This window comes from Ziziphus jujuba, chromosome 1 (assembly GCF_031755915.1).
Source record: "Ziziphus jujuba cultivar Dongzao chromosome 1, ASM3175591v1".
Classification (NCBI taxonomy): domain Eukaryota; kingdom Viridiplantae; phylum Streptophyta; class Magnoliopsida; order Rosales; family Rhamnaceae; genus Ziziphus; species Ziziphus jujuba.
Genome location: NC_083379.1, coordinates 34,970,299 through 34,991,327, shown reverse-complemented (window position 1 = coordinate 34,991,327; position 21,029 = coordinate 34,970,299). Strand labels below are relative to the sequence as shown.

Here is a 21,029-nt window from a genome sequence, read left to right as displayed (position 1 = left end):
TTAAATGCAAAAACATGCAAAATATGGATTCTTCAAGGATCTTAAGGAAAGAAAACCTCAAACGTTCGGAAAAAGTTCTCAAATTGGCAAAAAAAAATATGATTACTGTAGACCATTGGTAATTACCGATGAAACCTACGGTAATCAATTTATACTTTCAGGAAAAATTATTGTAGGTTTCATCGATAATTACCAAAAACCCTATGGTAATTGATGCACCATCGGTAATCATCTTTGCTTTAATTTTTATCACAGCCGAAGGTCTTCTTTTCTCTTTTTTTTTTTTTTTTTTTTTTTGGTTGTCAACGATTATCATTACTAAAGCTAGGTTCAGCATATTAAGATAACATTAGTATAGAGTGTCATAACATTAAACATATGATCTACATTGAAAATTTATTAAAGTACAAATCAACAGCATATTTTTTTCTAAAAAACCTAATGTCTTCCGGGCCAAATGAAAGAGTCTCCTCACTGCTCTTGTATTCAATAAATTTCAAAGCATAGACACCACAATCACCCCTACAGAATAGCATTAATGATTAGCATTAATGAAAACCAACCACGTGTATTTCCACACGTAAGCACAATAAAACAACAGCAATAGAGGTGGTTTGATATGACAACACATTCATACCCATTATCTTGGCGGGGTGCATCTTTGATCATGGTCATCGTGAATGGTTCTAAAGTGGGAGGCACGTCCGGATTCTTCTCGTAATATCCCCCATCCCTCAATAGGTAAGGCAGCATATATGTAAGGCATTCCGCATTGTTCAACTCTTTATTCTGGACATATTTATTTCCCATATTTGGATCGTATAAATCAATATGTCGCGCCTTCAAGTCCACACATGCTGCCAACCAATGGGCGCCTCCATTGTTGATAGGGATGTACACCTGCAAATTAGAACATAACCTCATTATCCATAAATTGGGAAACTTAGTGAGAATTTTTTTAAATATATGTAGGCACTTACATAATCACATCGCCGCCACGGCACGCTAGGTTTGGGTGACTTCCCACGCACATAGCTACAAAGTGTCGAATCACATAAATATGTGCTTCGAGATGCCCCCCATATGGGATAACGCCCTTTGATGGATGACTGCCAAATAATAAAATAGATACAACATAAAATGTCATCAGTATAACATTAAGCAACGCAGTAACATCCCATCATCTTACCCAAAATAACACATCTAATATGGCACAGGTGTGGGTGAACATCTTCTCATTCTCAAACCGCCTTTTTCGTATGAAATACAAAATAGTGTCAATATGCTGCAAAACCACATTAAAGGAAATAAATAACAAGTGCAAGGTGATAAATAAAACATCATTCCAAACGTAGGAACACAATGAATTTACATGAAAATAAAGTATATAACTTACATCGGAAGTCAACCATCCTGTAGAGGTAAGTAGCTCAGCAAAAAATTTCTTCCCCACCATCATATAAGACGTACACACGGTTGCTTCGTTCGGTGCCACCCTAAACCACTCATCGAACGCCCTCTCCTTCGATGCATCAATATGTCGATTAAGATTAAATTTGACCTTCTTCTTACACGGGTCGGTATAAGAAGAGATGACGTGAGGTGACTGGTGGTAAACTCTACCGAATCGGCTTGTATCACAAACGTTATGCGTCCAATCCTCCACCTCAATCTCATCTGATTGGTCATGATGTGGACTGCCAGCTGAAGCACTGATATCCCACCCCCAATGCAAAGGCTGATATGGCACCAAAGCCCCGGAATCCTCCACATAGGGTCCTCCAGGTATGATAGGCTCAAACGGTGTAGTACAATCATCATCCTCCTTCCTACCATTGGAACCGTCTATGGGTGCATCAAATTCTTCGGCTTGCTCTCCAAATGACGGTGCCACAGGGGATGATGGTCTCACCGAAGATGACGGTGAATGGCTGTGCATATGATGTTCGGCCTGCAAAACATAATGGTTATTTTGCTGTTCCCAAACCCTAACAACAAATAATTGTTGAATTACAATATATAATTTAATAATGCTGAAACCCTAAAGTATACTAAGTTGTCTAAATGATACCTGATGCTTTTGTTGGTCAATAACAGAACTAAGCATCTTCCTTAACGATGCCATCTCTTTCTTTAATTCATCAAATTTTGCCTCCAAGCAAGCAAGCTAATCAATATCAATATCCAAAACATAAGTCAATATATATTAGTACAACATATGAAATACAAATTTGCATGCAAGTAACAATTGCATACCCTGAAATTAGCATCTGGAGGGCCACTAGAATGCTCCTCAGCTTTGGACGCATCTTTAGCACCAACGGTGGCTATCGGTGCTACAAGTGGTGGTGCCGTATAGCGAACTTCATGTATGTTCACTGCTATTGTTCGCCAGTAATCCATAGTCTTCTCCTCATCGGTAGCATCTAACCTCCAGTGCACAACATACTACACGAAATGAAGAAAAGAAAAAAAAGTAAATTTGGAAACTGACTTTGGTAATGTAACTTGAATGTAGTCGTACCATGTAGTCTAAAAAAATTTGCCTTACATTGCTATTTGAGGTGAACCAATTATGAACAGCAAAATGGTTCGGTTGACTTGTAGCATGCCATCTAAGGATCCTCGGACAACGGGTTTCTTGCCGCTCACCAAATTGGTTACCAAAATCAGGGATTGCCTCAAACCCCCACAACTACAAAATATATATTATAGGTTATTAAATATAATTTTTAAGTAAACGCTATATGGATTAAATACATTACCGTACCTGAAATGCCAATGGAAAACCTTTTAGGTCATACGATTGTGATTTATTCTTTACTGCACGTCCTCTATGCTGGAATGCATTGTGGAATGAGTTGATTGTCTCATTGTAGCTCAAAATGCCCCAAGGGTAGGAATTAAATACCTCGATATCAGCAACCAAATCAATGAATTTTCTATTTATTTGAACCCTCGGATCCATTCCGAGTACACCATGAACTAAGAAATATAATAACGCAATTCTTACAGCATCCCAATCATCCACAAAATGTGTACCCTTGAATATTTGTTCTAGTTCGGGCAGTTTCAAGTCAGTCCTGTCATCTAGCAACCTCGTGAGAAGCTCCTTTCCTTTGGAAATTTGCATATCATACATGGAAGGGTACCTACAAAACTTTAAGCCACTAATGAGTGCAAATTCCCACTTCGTAAACCGCACTCCAGATCCGCCAAAGTTAAACTCCAGTACTTCTGGATTGTTGGACACAACTCGTCTGCAAAGCAGGTGATGCACTAGCTGACCAGAGAACCTGAGGTTTTTCATGTCAAGTAAGTGTCCAAAACATGTTTGTCTATACTTTTCCAACTGCTCGCTTGTGAGGACACTTGTAATTACTTTGTTCGCTTCTATTGGATTCCCGAATGAATGTGCCCTAACTTTAAATATATCGGCATCCTGAAAGATCCGTTCCTTTGGAGCGTCGATGGGCTGCAAAATGAATTACATAAATGGAACTGACGTCAACGATTTAATCATACCCTATTTTTTCACCCTAACTTGATAATAATAATTTCTAACTAAATCTTAAGACATATGGGTTCACATTTTTGCACTAGTGGTAATTACCGAAGAAACCATCGGTAATCAACCTACAATGAACTAAAAAAAATCCCAATGGCCTATCGGCAATTACCGATGGCCATCGGGTGAAGTTTTTCTTGAGTTTTCACATTTATGAATAAATACTGACAGATGTCTTATCATTTACTGCACAAAACAACATAAATGAATATAAAACTTACCATCTCAGATGGGGGAGAGGAAAGTGGAATGTGCCCTGGAAGTTTGGTGCTTTCCGTCTCAGCTTTAGATTTCTGCCTAGTAGTTCGTCGACACTTACAGTCGGGTGCTAATGTGCTACCACCGCGTCTCTTACTTTCCACCTTCTTACCTCCCTTCTTCGGTTGAGCTCGTAAGTTCCTCTTTGGTGCCATTATAAAGTACAACCTACAAATGTACATTGACAACATTAATAAATTTTTATCTACCTTTAACCACATTGTCAACTATGTATGCATATATAAATATCCACAATCCTCAATTTCATACGCTCTCTTCCTAAAGATATTGTGTATGCCATCTACAAAACATTTACTGAACATTTACTGTATAGCAGTGTGTTTACTTCTAAATCTTTCTATCTTCTTCTTCTTTAATTTTTTTTTTCCCTTTTTTGGGGATAAAGTGTTTGCATGTTTGCTTCTAGCTAACCATGTACCTAAAATTTTATGCACCGATCTTCTCTCTCTCTATATATATATATATATATATCTATACCTTTAGAAAGTACAAACAATTAAAAAGTAGTAACTCTGGAATTCTCAACTTCAATTTTAATTAATCATACAGTATTTTTATCTTATCCCCAAGTACTGATTTTTAGTAATAAATTACACTAGCAAAAAGAAAAAAGAAAAAACTTAAAAGAAAAAGAAGATCTGAAAAGCAACTAAGATTTCTAATGCAGCTATAATCTAAAGTGGGGTTTTAATAGAGCAACCCACAATTGTGGCCAATTATGATGCTACATGCAGAAGCAGATAAAGTGAAATATTGAAATGACTAGAGAGGAAGTAGTTAATTCACCCAAAGTAGAAAAACAAGAAAGTGAAATATAGAGGTGGAAGACTACATAGAAGCTACGCAACAGACAGATTGTTATAAGCCAATCAAAAGCAGCCCTTAGACTGTATATATACATATCATATTCATGATATATTTAATTATATTCTTAACATACAATATATGTCTAAAAAATGTGCACAGAAAGTTGCAGACTATAATCTGAACATGTAGGTTAGGCTGGACTGCAACATGTCCATCACTTCTATATAAGTATGTCAACTAATGTAGCTACATCTCTTCCCCATACTGCTTGTGTTTAACCTGATTTGGTTATAAAAGCTTAGACCTACCGACACCTATATATGCTATACAAAATCATTCACTTTATGTTTATTTTATCTATATAATTAGTTTAGGGTCCAGGATTTATCTGTATACAAATCAAAAAAAAAAATAATTAGTTTCTTAAGGGTCACGTACATTTTTATAAAAATTCTTCTTTTCAACCCACAAAAGCAGTTTTAGAGACAGAGTTTGAGCATCATGCACTAGTGAGATAACAGCTTTAGCTTTAGGATTTAAACTTCGATCAGGATAAAAATCCTTATATCCCTAAGTTGTAACAAATATATATATACATATATTACGTTTATTTATTACAAACTAACATTATTACAAACTAACATTATTCGTTATCAAATTCATTGATTTCCCTGTCTTCATCCTTTATTTATTTTCCATGCTCAGGGATGTCGATGGAATCCCAAAAAAAAAAATAATAATAAATCTTTTTTAAAAAAATTAAAAACGACGTGTCGTCTAGGTGTTGTTCATCCCAGACGACATGTCGTTCGCTCCATCTTCAACCTTTAGCCTGGTTGATCCGAACCCGCCTGAACCGGTCCCGATCCGATTTTTGACCCGGTTATTTCTCCCACCTCCGGCCACCGTTTATGGCCAAACCGGTTCCATTTTTTTCCTCTCTTCATTTCCTACTGATACCCAATATTAATCTATCCTAAAACCTAAGTTATAATCACTTCCATACAAAAACCTAAATTTCAAATAAACTTCAAAAATTCCACATTTTTAACCGGTTCTAAACACAAATCAAAAGTTTCAATGTATCACATTGTACTAAATTTATAAGTATTTAACGGTAAGGCAACAAATAAACACAAAAAAAAAAAAAAAAAACCCACACGGGTCCATGGCAAGGTAACAAATAAACACAAAAACAAATCTACACCGGTTACAGCAAGGCAAAAAATTAACACAAAAACAAACCCACACCGGTCCACGGCAACAAATAAACAAAAATATTAAAACAATTACCTCAGAGATAGCCGTTCAAGGGTGCTGAGATGAGATGAAGTTTTGTTTTTTTGTTTTTTCTTTGTATTTTTTAAGGGTGCTAAGATGAAGATTCCTTTGTTTTTTTCATGGCAAGTTTTGTTTTTTTGTATTTTTGTGTATTCTTGTAAAAATAATTACTTGATGTACTTTGTTTTTTTTTTCTGAAAAATAGATTTTTGTTCTTTGTTTGTTTAAAACATAAAAGGATATCCAAGTCATTTTTTATTGTTTTAAGGTTAAAATAGAAATTAAAGGGTAGAAAAAAATAATAGCAAATAAAGGGGCAAATATCATTAAGCTCATCCCGAAAGGGATATTGGGCCAAATTCCCCTAAAAAGTACTCTTAATTAGCTGCTTTTTTATTTTTATATTTTCAGTAAATTCTAACTGCATTCAATTAATCTACTTTTAAATTTTTATCTGATGTTCATTTTAGATGTAGGCCTAGCGTCTTTGGGTTCAATAGGTTGTTAAGTTTTTGAACTTAGAACTTTTTTGATTGCTCATTTTGATTTTAAGTTAAATTATCAGTCCTTCTAAAATCTTAAATTGACAGGAGTTGACCTATCATTTGTTTTTCATATATTTTTCTCTAACATCAAAAATGATCATCACTGAAATAAACAAGCTGGTCATTTTTGGTTGCAGTGAAAAGAAGAGATCTAGCTGGGGATTTTATTAGCAGCTAAAACTGTTGAAAAAAAAAAAAATATATATATATATATAGTCCTAGTCCGCATGCATACTCATCCAAAACTGATACTTTTTGGATGCAAGCATCGGCTTTGCTGTATACTGTACATATCAAAACCGATACTTTCATCCAAAAAATGTCTATTTTGGATGCGGTCTGCACCATAGAATTCTCCTATATATATATATATATATATATATATATATATATATATATATATATATATGTATGTATATGGTAGACGATACTTTAACAAATTTGGCAAATGCATTGAGCTCTGTTGAAAAATTTGAAATCCCAACTTTGTAGGCGACTGCTGGCCACAATCTCGATCACCAAATCAAGATTGATGATGATCCTTCAAGACAAGAGCTTGTCTTTTGAAGAAGAAAGGAAAGAAAAAAAAAAGAAAAAAAGAAACAGTCTTCCAATAAGCCAAAAGTAGAAACCAGCAAAAGATGGTCAATATTCAAGGTTCCAACCCATATACGTGAAGTTGATGAAAAGGCTTACGATCCTAATATTGTTTCTATTGATTTGCTTCATTATAACAAGCCTGTTTAAAAGCAATGGAAAGCTCAAACACTTCGATTTATGAATCGGATTTGAGAAAATGCCGCACGCTAGAAAGCTGATCTTGAAAAGGTTGTATATGCATGAGTTGGAGGGCGAAATAGAGAGTGTTAGAGAATTTTGAAGATATGAACAGCAAATGAGTTTGTCCAAATGATGGCGGTTGATAGCTACTACGATTATACGAAAAGAGTTGTGATGTATATGTTATATATATACTATCTAAATCATTTACATTAAACAATAAATTGGTTCTCATTTTATATATTTATTTTCTCTAATATTATTTATAGGGAAAAGATGTTGAGGATAAAGAAATAAATAGCTGTGTATATATTATTTCTTGATATTCCAACTTACAGAGAAGAGAGGAATCTACATAGATGTTGGGAAGAGAGAGTAAGAAGGAAAATTCAACAAGGAAGGAAGCTAATAACCAGCTTTCCATATTGACCAAAAATAAAAGGAAAAGAATTAAAACAGGTCAGCTACTGTTTGAATTCCTGCCATATGAGAAGGCCACTCGTTCGGAAAGTGTCCGTTGCTAGTTTGCTGATTGAGTGTCTTCAACAGATGGAGTGATATTAGGAGTAGATGGCACTGATTTGATTGTTGACTCATTTTCTTCCTTATCATGCCCCCTCAAGCATGGAGAAGGTGGTGCATAAACTCCAAGCTTGTTTCGGAATTGGTAGAAAAGAGTTCATGCTAGAGGCTTGGTCTGAATATCGGCAATTTGCAAGTTTGAAGGAATATAACAAGTAATGAGGTGTCCAACGGCTACTTTTTCTCTGACAAAGTGGTAATCAATTTGGATGTGCTTTGTTCGTCCATGTAGGGTAAGGTTGATAGTCATGTGTAATGCACTGATGTTGTCACACACAAGTGAGATGGTTGGTGTAAGATAATACCATCTCTTAATAAATAGGTAAGCCATGTGAGTTCAACCATTGTTGTTGCCATAGCTCGATATTTAACCTCGGTGCTAGAACGAGCTACGGTTGATTGCTTCTTAGAGGACCAAAAGATACAGGTAGCACCAAAGAAGATGCAATACTCACTTGTGCTGCGCTTTGTTGTTGGACATCTAGCCCAATCAGCATCACAGTAACGTATCAAATTAAAAGAGGTGTGAGAGAGAAATCATAACCCATGTATGATGGTACCTTTGAGATATCGCAATATTCTTTTAACATCTTTAAGATGTCACATCGTGGGTTCCTGAAAGTTCTAGCAAGCTCGATTAACAGCATGTGAGATGTCCGATCGAGTGAAGGTGAGGTATTGTAAACTACCAACAAGCTGTCTGTATTCGGTGGCTTCGACTAAGGCATTGTCAGTTGACTAGGTCGTGGTTTTGACAGCTAGAGGTGTTTTCATGGAAGCGGCATCAAGCATTTTTGCACGAGATAGAAGACCATGTGTGTACTTTGTTTGTGTGAGAAACATGCCCCCTCGAAAATACCTAGCTTCCAATCCAAGAAAATAATGTAATTTTCCTAAATCTTTAATAGCAAATTCGGCACTCATTTTATTACTAAGATCATCTATAATATTAACATTATTTTCTGTGAGCAGAAGATCATCTACATAAATTAATAAAAACACAACAAGATGAGATTTTTGAAACACAAAGAGGGAGAAATCAGCCTTGCTACATACGAAATCTAAAGATTGTAAAAATTGAAAAAGTTTATCAAACCATGCACGAAGGGCCTATTTAAGGCCATATAAGGATTTTCTTAGGAGGCACACATGGTGAGGATGAGATGAGGAGATGAAACCTGGAGGTTGCTCTATAAAGACGGTTTCTTTTAGTTGACCATGCAGGAAGGCATTCTTGATGTCTAGCTGTCGGATTGTCCACTGGCAAGTAATAGCTATAGAGATGATCGATCTAACAGTGGTATGCTTGATTACGGGATTATAGGTTTCATCAAAGTCTTGGCCTTCAATTTGCGTAAACCCCTTTGCAACGAGACGAGCCTTGAACCTGTCGATGGATCCATCTTCTCTATACTTGGTTTTATAAACCCACGAGCCAACTATATTGGTATGTGGTGGTCATGGGACTAATTCCCAAGTCTTATTATCAAGCAAGGCTGTGTACTCTTCTTGCATAGCTTGGAACCATTCAGGTCGTTGCAAGGCAGATTTCAAAGATTGGTCAATGACAACAAAGACATATGTGAAGTTAGCTGTGGGTTTGCCTTTAATCTTTGTCTTGTGATCATTGGGTGTGTGCTTTGATCTTGTCTCGAGGTGGTATCTGAAGTTGGAACTTGCAAATCGACTACAAGATTGTCTTGTACCCCTATGTGATAAAAAACATGAAAATTGTTAAGCTCAACAAGTTGGTCTATTGGGGATATGTCCATCAAAGCACGAGGCAAAGTGTTTTCGATCAAAGCTGGAATAGTTTCAGCTGTATGCATGTGAGTAGGTATGGTTGTAGCTGCTGGTAAGGAGTTATTATGGATTAAAGAGGAAGAAAAAGTATGGTTGTCACGTGTTGAGGTTGGTGGAAGGATAGAGTGTTGTTGGTCACAGGTTGGAGTCAAAGTTGGGTGCATGTGATGAGGTACCATGTCAGCTGCTGTTGGAGAGTTAATGTGAGGTAAAGTTGGTGATGGTGCATTGTTGACATGGGGTGAGAATGGTTGAAAGGTCTGTTGCTATTGTGGGTCACGGGTTGGAGTGGAAAATGAAGTAATTGGTGAGTTATTGTGAAAAAGAGATGGAAACACATTGTGGTCACGTGTTGATATTTCTTGAAGATCTTCTTGGTCTCTGAAGTGTGTTAGTGTGGTTGGTCACGGGTTGGAGTGGAAAATGAGGGAATTGGTGAGTTATTGTGAATTAAAGATGGTGAAGACACATTGTGGTCACATGTTGATGTTTCTTGAAGAGTGGGGTTTTCTTTGTCACGGGTTCACATTGGGTGAAGGGTATAGACTTCTCGATTTATGTGTGGTACATGGAGGGAGCTTTCTAGTTTATCTATAGGGTCATTTGGTGTATTGGTTGTATAAAAAGGAGTTGTGTTCCCAATGTGGTCTTCTTGGCTTGCACGTGTTTCATGAAAGGAGCCATTGGGTTTATTGATTATACAAGCAAAAGGTATTTTACTAAGAAAGGAATCTGTGATGGAAATACAATCTGGTATGGTAGGCCAAGTGTCACACAAGTTATCTGGAAAATTGACAAGCTCAAGGTGTGTTTGTGAGTTATCAACAGTAGGTGAGTAAGGGAGATAGTGTTCATAAAAAACATGCCGAGAGATGTAAATTCGATTGGTTGGTGGATGAAGACAACGAAAACCTTTGTGTTGACGGCTGTAACTGATGAAGATACAGGGAAGAGTTTTCTTTGAAAATTTATTTGAAGCATAGTTCCGAAGGTAAGGATAGCACCTGCAACCAAAAATTCTCAAACTTTGATAGTTAGGGTGTCTTTTAAATAAACGAAAATATGGAGTTTCATTTTTTAGAACAGATGAATGTAACATATTAATGAGAAATGTTGCAGTTAAGAAAGCTTCTACCCATAATTTCATAGATACATGGGCATAAAACATCATAGTCAAGCCCATTTCCACCACATGTCGGTATTTTCTTTCAGCAACCCCATTTGGTTCAGGGGTTCCTGGACACGACATTTGGTGAATAATTCCATGCTTTTCTAAATGTTTCTTAAAAGCTAAAGATATAAACTCACCTCCTCCATCACTTTAGAAAATCTTAATTCGTCGATCGAATTGATTCTCAACCATTTTTTAAAACTTAAGAAAACAATCAAAACATTTAGATTTTTTACGTAAAGGAAAAAGCCAAGTATACCTAGAATAATTATCAATAAAGACAACATAGAAACGATATCTTTGGGTGGAAAGTGTTGGGGATGGTCCCCAATATCACAGTAGATCTTTTCCAGGGGAAACAAAAAATTTTATTTGATAAAGAAAAAGGATGTTTGCAACTCTTCCCTATCTGGCAACTAGAACAAACATTAAATTTATTTGTCTAATTTGAAACATCAATAACATTATTTAGATGTAAATTTTTTAAAATTTTCAAGCTAGGATGTCCCATCCGTTGGTACCAGATCCGCCGAGGCCTTTGTTGCACTCAAAGCATGGTGTTTTTGCTCATTCATAACATATAACCTTCCTTTTTTATATCCTGTTGCTATGATTCTTTGGCTGCAATCCTTTATCATAAAACCATTGGATGAGAATTGAAAAGTATAATCATTGCCAGTTGTTAATTGACTAATTGACAGGAGATTCTTCTTTAATTTTGGTACTACGAGAACGTTCTTTAGTTTTAAATAACCATTTTCAGTTTTAAAATTAATATTACCGGTGTATAAGATTGGAAGACTATTCCCGTTGCCAACATATATACTGTCATTGCCTTTATAAGGAAAGGATGTAGGCATTTTACCATTATCATTTGTCATATGTGCAGTGGCTCTAGAGTCTGCATAGAAATTTGGGTCGGTGCTGTCAACAATTTTAAAAGCTGCTAGTGCCTCTGGAATGTGATCCTTGGTGTAGGAGTGGTCAAACTTGTGCCAGCAGTCTACGGTACTATGGTTAGGTTTATCACATATCTGACAAATGAGTTTACCTTCAAAATTTTGTCCATGGTTTCCTTCGGCATAAAGTTTGATCTCAGATCTCTTAATTTCAGTGAAATTCCCTGTTGGTGTGAATCCTTTTCCTCTTGAGTTGAAATGTCCAGCACCACGAGTTCCTCGACTTCTACCACATCCATGCTGTCCAATATAGGCTTGATTGTTGTCATGCTCTTCATCTTCATTATCTAGCATGTGGTTGTGGCTTTGTAACGTCAAAATGAATTGGTTGAATGTTGGGTAGGGTGGTTTGGCCAACATTGCGACTCCGAAATCTTTATAATTAGGACCAAGACCTCGAGCAAAGGAGAAGACTTTGTCTATGTCTGAAACTGGAGCGTTAATAGCGGCAAGATTGTCACACACTTGATTGAATTTTCTCATATATTCATCGACTGTTAGACTTCCTTTCTTGAGTAATGCAAGCCTATCCTTGAAAACATGTTCCTGCTCTTTTGTTGATGGCAGCAGTTGATCTTCTATGGATTTCCATAGCAGATAAGCACTGTCAATTCCTACATTCAAACTCAAAATTTCATTAGCCACAAGCAGGTTGTCAACAGCCCATCATTATTGATCCATGTGCCATGATTTAGATTTATGACAAGGACCTCCTTTTCATCATGTAGGAATTCACATGGTGGTTCACCTCTAATGAAATGGTGGTATATAGCGAGACTTCTCACTAAAGGAATAACTTGTGAACGCCATAGAAGGAAGTTTGAAGCATTTAGTTTAACAGAAACTAAACTGGTGCACTGGTGGAAGGATTGAATTGTTAGGATGGATTCTTGTGGAACAACGGCTCTAGTGTTAGCATTTGGTTATGAGGGAAAAAAAATTTGAGAATCCATGGCAACGATATATGCGGAATAATGCTCTGATACCATAAAGAAATAAACAGCTGTGTGTATTATTTCTTGATATTCCAACTTACAGAGAAGAGAGGAATTTATACAGATGTTAAGAAAAGAGAGTAAGAAGGAAAATTTAACAAGGAAGGAAGCTAATAACCAGCTTTCCATATTGACCAAAAATAAAAGAAAAAGAATTAAAGCAGGCAGCTACTGTTTGAATTCCTGCCATACGAGAAGGCCCCTGGTTTGGAAAGTGTCCGTTGCTGGTTTGCTGATTGAGGGTCTACAATAGATGGAGTGATATTAGGAGTAGATGGCGTTGATTTGATAGTTGACTCATTTTCTACTTATCAGAGGAATCGATATTTGGAACTTGGTCAATGATACCAATAATCGTTCGAGATTTGCTAATGCTGGAGAATCAACTTTCCATGTTCACATTGTAGAGAATGTACGACTTATTGATAACTAATTGCTCAACTTGTTACAGTTCAACTAGTCTCAACAAGCTAGCACTCCGAGCTTTCGAACCTTTCAGGCTTGATAAGGACAAAATCTCCTAAGAAAGTTTGAACACCACAAAAATATATTGTCATCTACTTGATTTATTTCAATCTAGCTTATTTCCATGTCCTGGCCATCCTTCAATGAAACAAAAGAAGACGTGGCGTACCGATGATGAAAGACTTCCAGGAAAGGGTTGGATCAATAACGCCACAAAGTTAACTTTCATGGGCATTGAACTTGTGAGATCCCATATCAGTTGGAAAGGAGAACGAAACATGTCTTATAAGAGGGTGTGAATACATTTCCCTTGAGACATGTTCACATGAGGGAAGTAAAACCGTGAGAGGTAGGATTGAGTTCACCACCTAGCTTCCAAAGCGAACAGTATCCCGATTAGGCCTGGGAAGCCCAGGCCAGTAGGGCTGGCAGATGAGGGATGGGACCCCTAACCATTGAGACGCGTTTTGACAAAATCATATGGGCTGGGCCCAAAGCGGACAATATTTCATGCGGATGGACTGGGCTGTTATAGTTGGTATCAGAGCCAAATCCGGATCAATGTGCCAGCGAGAACGCTGGTCCCAAGGGAGGTGGATTGTGAGATCCCACATCGGTTGAAAAGGGGAACGAAGCATGCCTTATAAAAAGGTGTGAATACCTTTCCCTTGAGACGCGTTCCCATAAGGGAAGTAAAACCGTGAGGGGTAGGATTGGGTTCACCACCTAGCTTCCAAAACGGACAATATCTCGATTGGGCCTAAGAGGCCCGGGCCAATGGGACTGGCAGATGAGGGGTGGGATCCCTAACCATTAAGACGCGTTTTGACAAAACATACGGACTGGACCCAAAGCAAACAATACCTCATACGGGTGGACTGGACTGTTACAAACTAGAATCAAGACAAATGTCAAAAAACATTGCATCCAAGTTGTATAAATAAAGCCCAAGAGATCTTCATCAAATACAATCCAAGAAGCTACAAAGCCATAGCTATATTTGACATTCTTTTTCTTCTCTTGCATATATAATCTCGGTCTTCCTCTCACAATTTTAGGAAAGTTGTCTTTTTTTATTATTATTATTAAAAAAATGGTCTTTAAATTCTTAAAGCAATAAATACTTAAGCCTCCTCTTGGTTTCCAAACACAATTCGCATCCATCTGAAACTTCAGGTTAGCTCAGTCATGCTTAAGAATTACATGAAAAGCAACATTTTTTTTTCTTATTTACTTGTTAAGCACTCCAATATTTGAAGCTCTGCATGCATGATCTAACCTCCATAGTACTTAGTAAATTGAGTACTCGATCTGCTTTCTCCTAGTGACGGAAACATCAACAACTAGAGCCCATCCAGCCCTTTTTATTTTTTTATTTTTTGTTTAATTTAAATATTAGTAGTTTCAATATTCTATTAAAAAAAGAGAGAAAGAAAAAAGAATAAAATAAAAATAAAAAGAGAAGAAGAGCAAAAATAATGGTGTAAGATATAAGCTTTAGCATGGAGCTCCTCTGGGCTTAGGACGGAGCTCCAAGCTTGGGTTGGATGATTTAACAAAAAAAAAAAATCAAAATTATAAATATCAAAGTTCATTTAATGTATTAAAGGTAATGTAATTATTTAAGAAAAATATATTATAATGTTAAAAATGATGACAATTTATTTTTTATTAACTATAATATAAATTTATATATTATTAATTTTTTATTTTTTAACATTAAAACTTTTTTTTCAATTCTTTTAATATTACATAACTTTTGAGAGTGTAATAATTATCATGAATAATAATAAATAAAAATATATATATATATATATATATATTTACAAAAATTTACAATAGAATGTTGCACCAAACAATGTAAAATATAAAATTAATATAGTACAGTATAATACAATATAACATATAGGTTCATATAAATTTCAAATACATATTTAACTTTTAGCACTTGAAATAATACAAAAGCTAAGAATAGAGATCCTTATAGTTTTCCATCAAATTGTCCTAACAAGATAATTCCTATTTATACATAACTTTTCTATTACTCAAGAACCTTTTATATAGGAATAAGTCTGAGGGGCCTACCACATTTGGTATGATGCATAAATTTTCTGTAAACATCCTATCATGTCTTGTAGCAGTTTTTCCTAGATAATTCCAAACAAAAATGTCATGGATAAGAGAATCTCTCTCTCTCTCTCTCTCTCTCTCTCTCTATATATATATAAATATATATATATATACATATATATATTCGAATTAACTCTAAAAGTCTTTAATTAGATAGACCTTTAGATTTTTTTTGGGGTACTTTTTCATATATATTTCCAATTCCAACTTCAAGCATAACTTGACATATATATTACAAGTTTAATTTCTTTTTCTTGACATTGCATACATAGTTGGTGTACATTAAGCATTTAGGAATAACGATTATTTAAACATTGAAGATTTTAAATATATACTACTATGAATATATATATATATATATATATAGTTACACTCAAATCAGATATTTAATATGATGATTGTTATCAGGATTTTCTTTTTTAACCGATAGATAATATCAAAAGCTAAAATTTAACATTACATTGTTCATGTTTTTTTTTCAATAAATAAAGTTTTAGTATGTCACTGAACCAATATTTAATTACTTTTTGAATTTGAAATGCTAGCCTTTAATGTAATTCAAAGGCTAACAAAATAAAATATGATATTAAAACTATTATGTCATCCTAAAGCTTGGGGGACCATGGTAACTCACTGTCTTGCCAGGAGTAGAAGTAGAAGAAACCCATGTTCAAAACACATTGGATGGGACCAAATATAGGACGCAATCTAATAATAATGGAGATCCAACTAGTGATGTTTGTATTGCAAAAAATGCATTTGATAACAGCTTCCTCAACTAACAGTCCAACTTCACTGAACAAGCTTGCACTTAGGTTCTTTGAAGGCTTGAGAATTGGTTGGGACCAAATGGCGATCAAAAAGCTCAATAGTGAAAGATGAGTATCAACATCTTCTAGATTTGTTCCATTCTAGCTTTCTTCTAAGCTAAGAAAATCCCTCAAAAGTTTCAAAAGAAAAGAAATGGAAATATGACTACAGACTTCCTGGGAAGGGTTTGGATTAGTGGTGCCGCAAAGCATATTTTTGTAGGCATTGAATTGGAATGCAAATCATCTTATAAGCACCTTCACCTTCTTGATATGGAGTTTCAAAAAAAAGTTTTGAAGAGCCCCACTATTTACCTTGATGATGGCACTAGACCTTTGTCAAAAAAATTGATAGCTTTTGAACATATATATCAAGCGATATGTTTTACCTTATTTACATGCCTTGCAGTTTTTTAGGACAATATCGCAATTACACCAAACGATTTTAGCATTCTTCGCAATGTGGGATTGTCAAACAGATAAAGAGGGCAACAATGAAATGCTTGCTTTTCTGAGAAGTCTTAGCAAGCTTGAGTTTGCCATGGAAGATTTTTGCATGGTGTTGCCGCAAATCGATCAAATAAACTACAACTTGCGATCCCCCAGATCTTGTTGAAGAAGCCAAGTTGGTCATGTTTCTCTCACTTAGCTTTTTGTCTTATATTTTAACATACGATTCTATGCCCTATCGATTAATTAGAATGCTAAATTTGTGCATTATGAATGCAATGGGAGAATATTTTTTATTTTTTATTTTTTTGTTTTTGTTTGTTTGTTTAATTTTTATTTTTTGTCACTACAAGAAATTCAGTTTTTACCGACAAAAGCTTTTCGTCGGGAAAAACTGAACTTCCATCGGGAAATGTTTTCCTGACAAAAAAGTATTCATCGCAAGCTTTGTCGCCTATGCTTCCTCTACGATTGTCTCTACCGACGAATTTTATAATTTTCTCAGAAAAACCTTTTGCCTACCAAAACAAAAATTCATCGCCAAAAACTATTTCCCTCAAACCAAAAATTGTCAGTAAAATATTTTGGCTACAAAAATAGAGAATATTTTTATATTCTTGAAATATAATTAGCGACAAAATTATTTTGTCGACAATAAGTTATTTGCCGTCAAAATTACATGTCGTCGGCAAAGCTATATATGCGACACTATTACTTTCCTCAGCAAAGAGTATTAGCGATGAATATAATTTTCTCCAAAAAGAGTTTTTGTGACGACACTAGTTTCCTCGGCAAAGAGTTTTTAGCCACTTCAATAAATGATGCTACCCCATCAACATATTCTCTAGAAATTCGAATCGGAGATAATTAAAGATCCATTCCGTTTGGGTATAGATGAAAAATGTGGCATGGTTAAAATTAAATGGTAGTTGAAAGCATACACAGCATAATTCAATACACATATATGACAAAATATACATGTTGTCATACATACATATCAACATTATCTAACAAAACCATTGATATGTATTTAACTCCTTCTATTTAGGGATTATTCTAATAAATTCGACTGTAATACAGCAAGAAAATTTTGAACTTTCGTATGCCTTACTAATAAAAACACTAATGTCCCTAACACTTGGTAATATATCGACTAGATTCCTTTAGCTACAGAATGGGTATAATCGCAATTACATAATTACCATAATGGTTAATATCTTTCAAAGCCCCTAATGTTTGAGTAATATATCAACAAACTCCCTAAGGTTTAAACAGTTGTTTTACATTTTTAGTTTTTTGGCCTTTTCTTCTTTGTATCTGATTATCAATATATGTATTTTACTTTCTGCAAATTTTGGTATTGTTGTTAATTTTTTAAACAAAAATTTATGTAACTATATATTATAATTATATATATAGTTATATGTATATATATAACAATATATATTGTTGTTATTTGGTATTGTTATTATTTTAAGTATAACTTGTCCAAATTTATGAAGGCAGTTGATATTGTTGTTATTTTTTCAAAGAAACTTTTTTAAATTTTTAGACCATAATTTTTTCGTAAACTTTAGATATCTAAGGAAACAACTAATCAAAGCACTGATACTTTCTTCTTGGCTAATGGACAGTGTATTACTATTTGGATACTCATAAGATTAGAAGAAGACCTCTAGAAAATTCCTATAATTGTAAACTCATTTAGCCTTCAAACGGATAGTCAATGAATACAAAATCATGAAAGAAACAGAACAACAAAGTAATGGCATGCATGGGAAAGTAACAAAATTGTTGTATTACTATACATACCTGGCCTTGAAATGGTTCAGGAACGAATAATTGCAGATTTGAAGCTTATACCCAGTCCACTTCTCTATGCCTAATCACATGATAACACCCGCCAATGAAAGAGTCAGTAAAATTCACGGTAGATTGATTGAGCAACAAGATTAAGCAGTAAGCATTATAACACAGTGTCGTAACCTTATATCCAATTGGCCTTATATCAAATAGATAGTGGTATTGCATTTTATTTATCTTCATAAAGCAATCATTATACTTAAGCCGAACCAGTGCAGATATACAGTTTATGGAAGTATGATGGACGGAAAACCTTGTATAATTTCACTTCCACAAGAAGCAGGTGTAAGTAGTATTGTTAATCAACTATTTCAGAAAAATATATAATTGAAGAAATATTAACAAATTTGTTATCCAACAGAGAAGCTCCACAAAACCAAATCCTTAATGTAATATGATATGCACCACCAGTACTAAAGATAAAATGGAGCAGTCACGAATCACTCGATCCCAGATATTCATGAATACATTCCATGACATGATTTCCCCAAAACCAAAGGTGGGAAAGCTCACAATTTTTAATTACATCAACCACATAAAGCACCATAACTTTAGCTCAGGCCATTCAATAACACAAGCACACTCAACCACTTCTACTCCAACATGCTCTACATGAATTAATAACGAAGATGTGAGCCTGTGAATAAGAGAGGGTTCATGTCCCTTCAGCTTAAAATGAAACAGCACATACAAAAATTTGTTTCTCACTGAAACCACCTAAAATTGTAGGACACCAAAAGATATTTTAGTATTTGAAAAACCAGTGCACAAATTCCTATAATCATACTTGAATGTTACTAGTAAAAAAAATAAATAAATAAATAACACCAGAAGAGCACCAAGGCCGGGGAAGGATAACTTATTTTATCTCCAATGTGAAATAGCTGAAACATTACTAGTTCTGTCAACAGCAATAACGCATTCACAATTATGCTGAATATTTAGAAAATGAAGCAAACTTCTTTGTTGATTGCCTATTCAGTAACTAAAAACCAGAAAAATAAAAATAAAAACGACATAGAAACCCACCAATTCTACAATGAAGATTCCAACAAGACCAATTATACAAGCTCTAGGATTCCAAATTTCAGCAGTCTTGGTGAATCCAAGAAACGAGGGATTGAATTTTGGCACTACTTTTGGCACTTCCACCTGAGATACAGAAACCCTTTTGTTAATTAAGTCCCATATAATGCAAATATTGAATATGATAAAGAAAAAAGAAAGCCCAGTTCATATATGAAAAAAAAAAAAAAAAAAAGAAACCACTGAAAAGCAACATACTCGGGCAGGAGGTTTTGCAGCTTGGACCCTAACAGAGATACGAATTTTGGAGGCGTTGCGAGGCCAAATAGGATAGCAAAAAAGGAGCTGCAGATTATGATGATTTTGTGTTACAAGTCTAGCAGGAATGAGAGAAGATGCTGTTATGGTAGATGAAAGTACTGCCATTGTTTCGGGTTTGATAGGCATAGAAACTCTGTTTTCCCACCTTATCTACTCACTCAATAGCCCCTCAAAAATATATTTAAACTAAAAATACTCAAGTTTTTCTGTACACAAATTTTCTTGGGTCTTTTTTCCCCCTCTACTCTTACTGCTTCCCATCCCAAAAATTAACAGAAATTAGGAGCAAGCACTCTTCCTTTCACAATGAAACATAAGCATATTGATAAACAAAAAGAGAAAAAAATAAATAGATAAATTAGATATCATCCTATCTACATCACCAAACAGAAGGGGCTCATAGCAATACCCAAAAAAAAAAAAAAAAAAAAAAAAAAAAACAGAACAACACCAACCTGCAGAACGGAAACAACCAGGGACCAGAACAGCTTTAAACGGCAACCAGCAGATCGATCGATGACCACCACCTGCAAAAAAAAAAAAAAAAAAAAAAAAAAAAAAGAAAATCAAAGAGAAATTCAAAGTGAGATTCGAAGAAGAAAATGGGTTTGCTTCAACCTTTGGAGATGCAGAGGGCAGCTGGTTTTGAGGAAAGAAAGTGGGTTTGCAACGGAGATGCAACCTTTAGAAAATGATTTTGACAGAAGAAAAAAAATAATAAGAGAAAGGAGAAGGAGATGCAACGGAGATGGAGAGAATAATAAGTATTTTGATTATTTTTACACATGAGGACTGGCGAGACAGTGAGGTGGGACAGGCAGGCGCGAAATTTTTTTTTTCCTATTGCCTACAAATACGTTAAAATTCTCGCCAAAAACACAAAGTACTTACCATCAAATTTTATCAATTTCTCGGAAATAGAAATTTTTCTGAGGAAAATATATTTTGTCGCAAACGTTTCAAACAATTAAAAATATATAATATATATCACTTTTTAAAAATACATCCAAGAAAAGAATAAAAAAGCAATATATTTACCAAATAAACAAAATATATATTTCATCCGCAAACATTTTTAAAAAATAAAGTACATAGAACGTAACAAATATATATATTCTCCACCATTAAAATGCAACATAAAATGTAATGAAACTGCAAATTTAATTGTAAGCTAAGATAAAAAATAGCTTATTTA

The 21,029-nt window shown here is 34.9% G+C and overlaps 1 protein-coding gene across 3 annotated transcripts; it reads right to left on the bottom strand.

Moving 5' to 3' along the window:
* Positions 1-329: 329 nt before the first annotated feature.
* LOC107434762 (uncharacterized) lies at positions 330-20,689 on the bottom strand. 3 transcript variants are annotated; one of them, XM_060813836.1, is made up of 15 exons: positions 20,453-20,688; positions 20,290-20,361; positions 19,772-19,858; positions 19,517-19,639; positions 18,437-18,506; positions 3,790-3,994; positions 2,771-3,475; positions 2,552-2,695; positions 2,257-2,448; positions 2,072-2,167; positions 1,397-1,951; positions 1,190-1,285; positions 981-1,109; positions 638-900; positions 330-522 (listed from the first exon to the last, which is right to left on the bottom strand). In XM_060813836.1, the coding sequence occupies exons 6-15, from the start codon at positions 3,979-3,981 to the stop codon at positions 384-386; spliced, it is 2,511 nt and encodes an 836-aa protein (XP_060669819.1). In that variant the 5' UTR covers positions 3,982-3,994; positions 18,437-18,506; positions 19,517-19,639; positions 19,772-19,858; positions 20,290-20,361; positions 20,453-20,688; the 3' UTR covers positions 330-383. The 3 variants fall into 3 exon arrangements, with proteins under 3 accessions (XP_060669819.1, XP_060669821.1, XP_060669820.1); XM_060813838.1 differs by lacking the exon at positions 1,190-1,285 and having other exon boundaries at positions 20,453-20,689; XM_060813837.1 differs by lacking the exon at positions 19,772-19,858.
* Positions 20,690-21,029: the final 340 nt, after the last annotated feature.

Bases quoted from the DNA above. Each gene is read 5' to 3' on its own strand.
- LOC107434762 (XM_060813836.1), bottom strand. From the start codon at position 3,981: ATGGCACCAAAGAGGAACTTACGAGCTCAACCGAAGAAGGGAGGTAAG. The intron at 2,696-2,770 runs GTACGGTAATGT...TATATTTTGTAG, and splicing joins GTTTTCCATTGGCATTTCAG to TTGTGGGGGTTTGAGGCAAT. The intron at 1,110-1,189 runs GTAAGATGATGG...ATTATTTGGCAG, and splicing joins TATTAGATGTGTTATTTTGG to TCATCCATCAAAGGGCGTTA.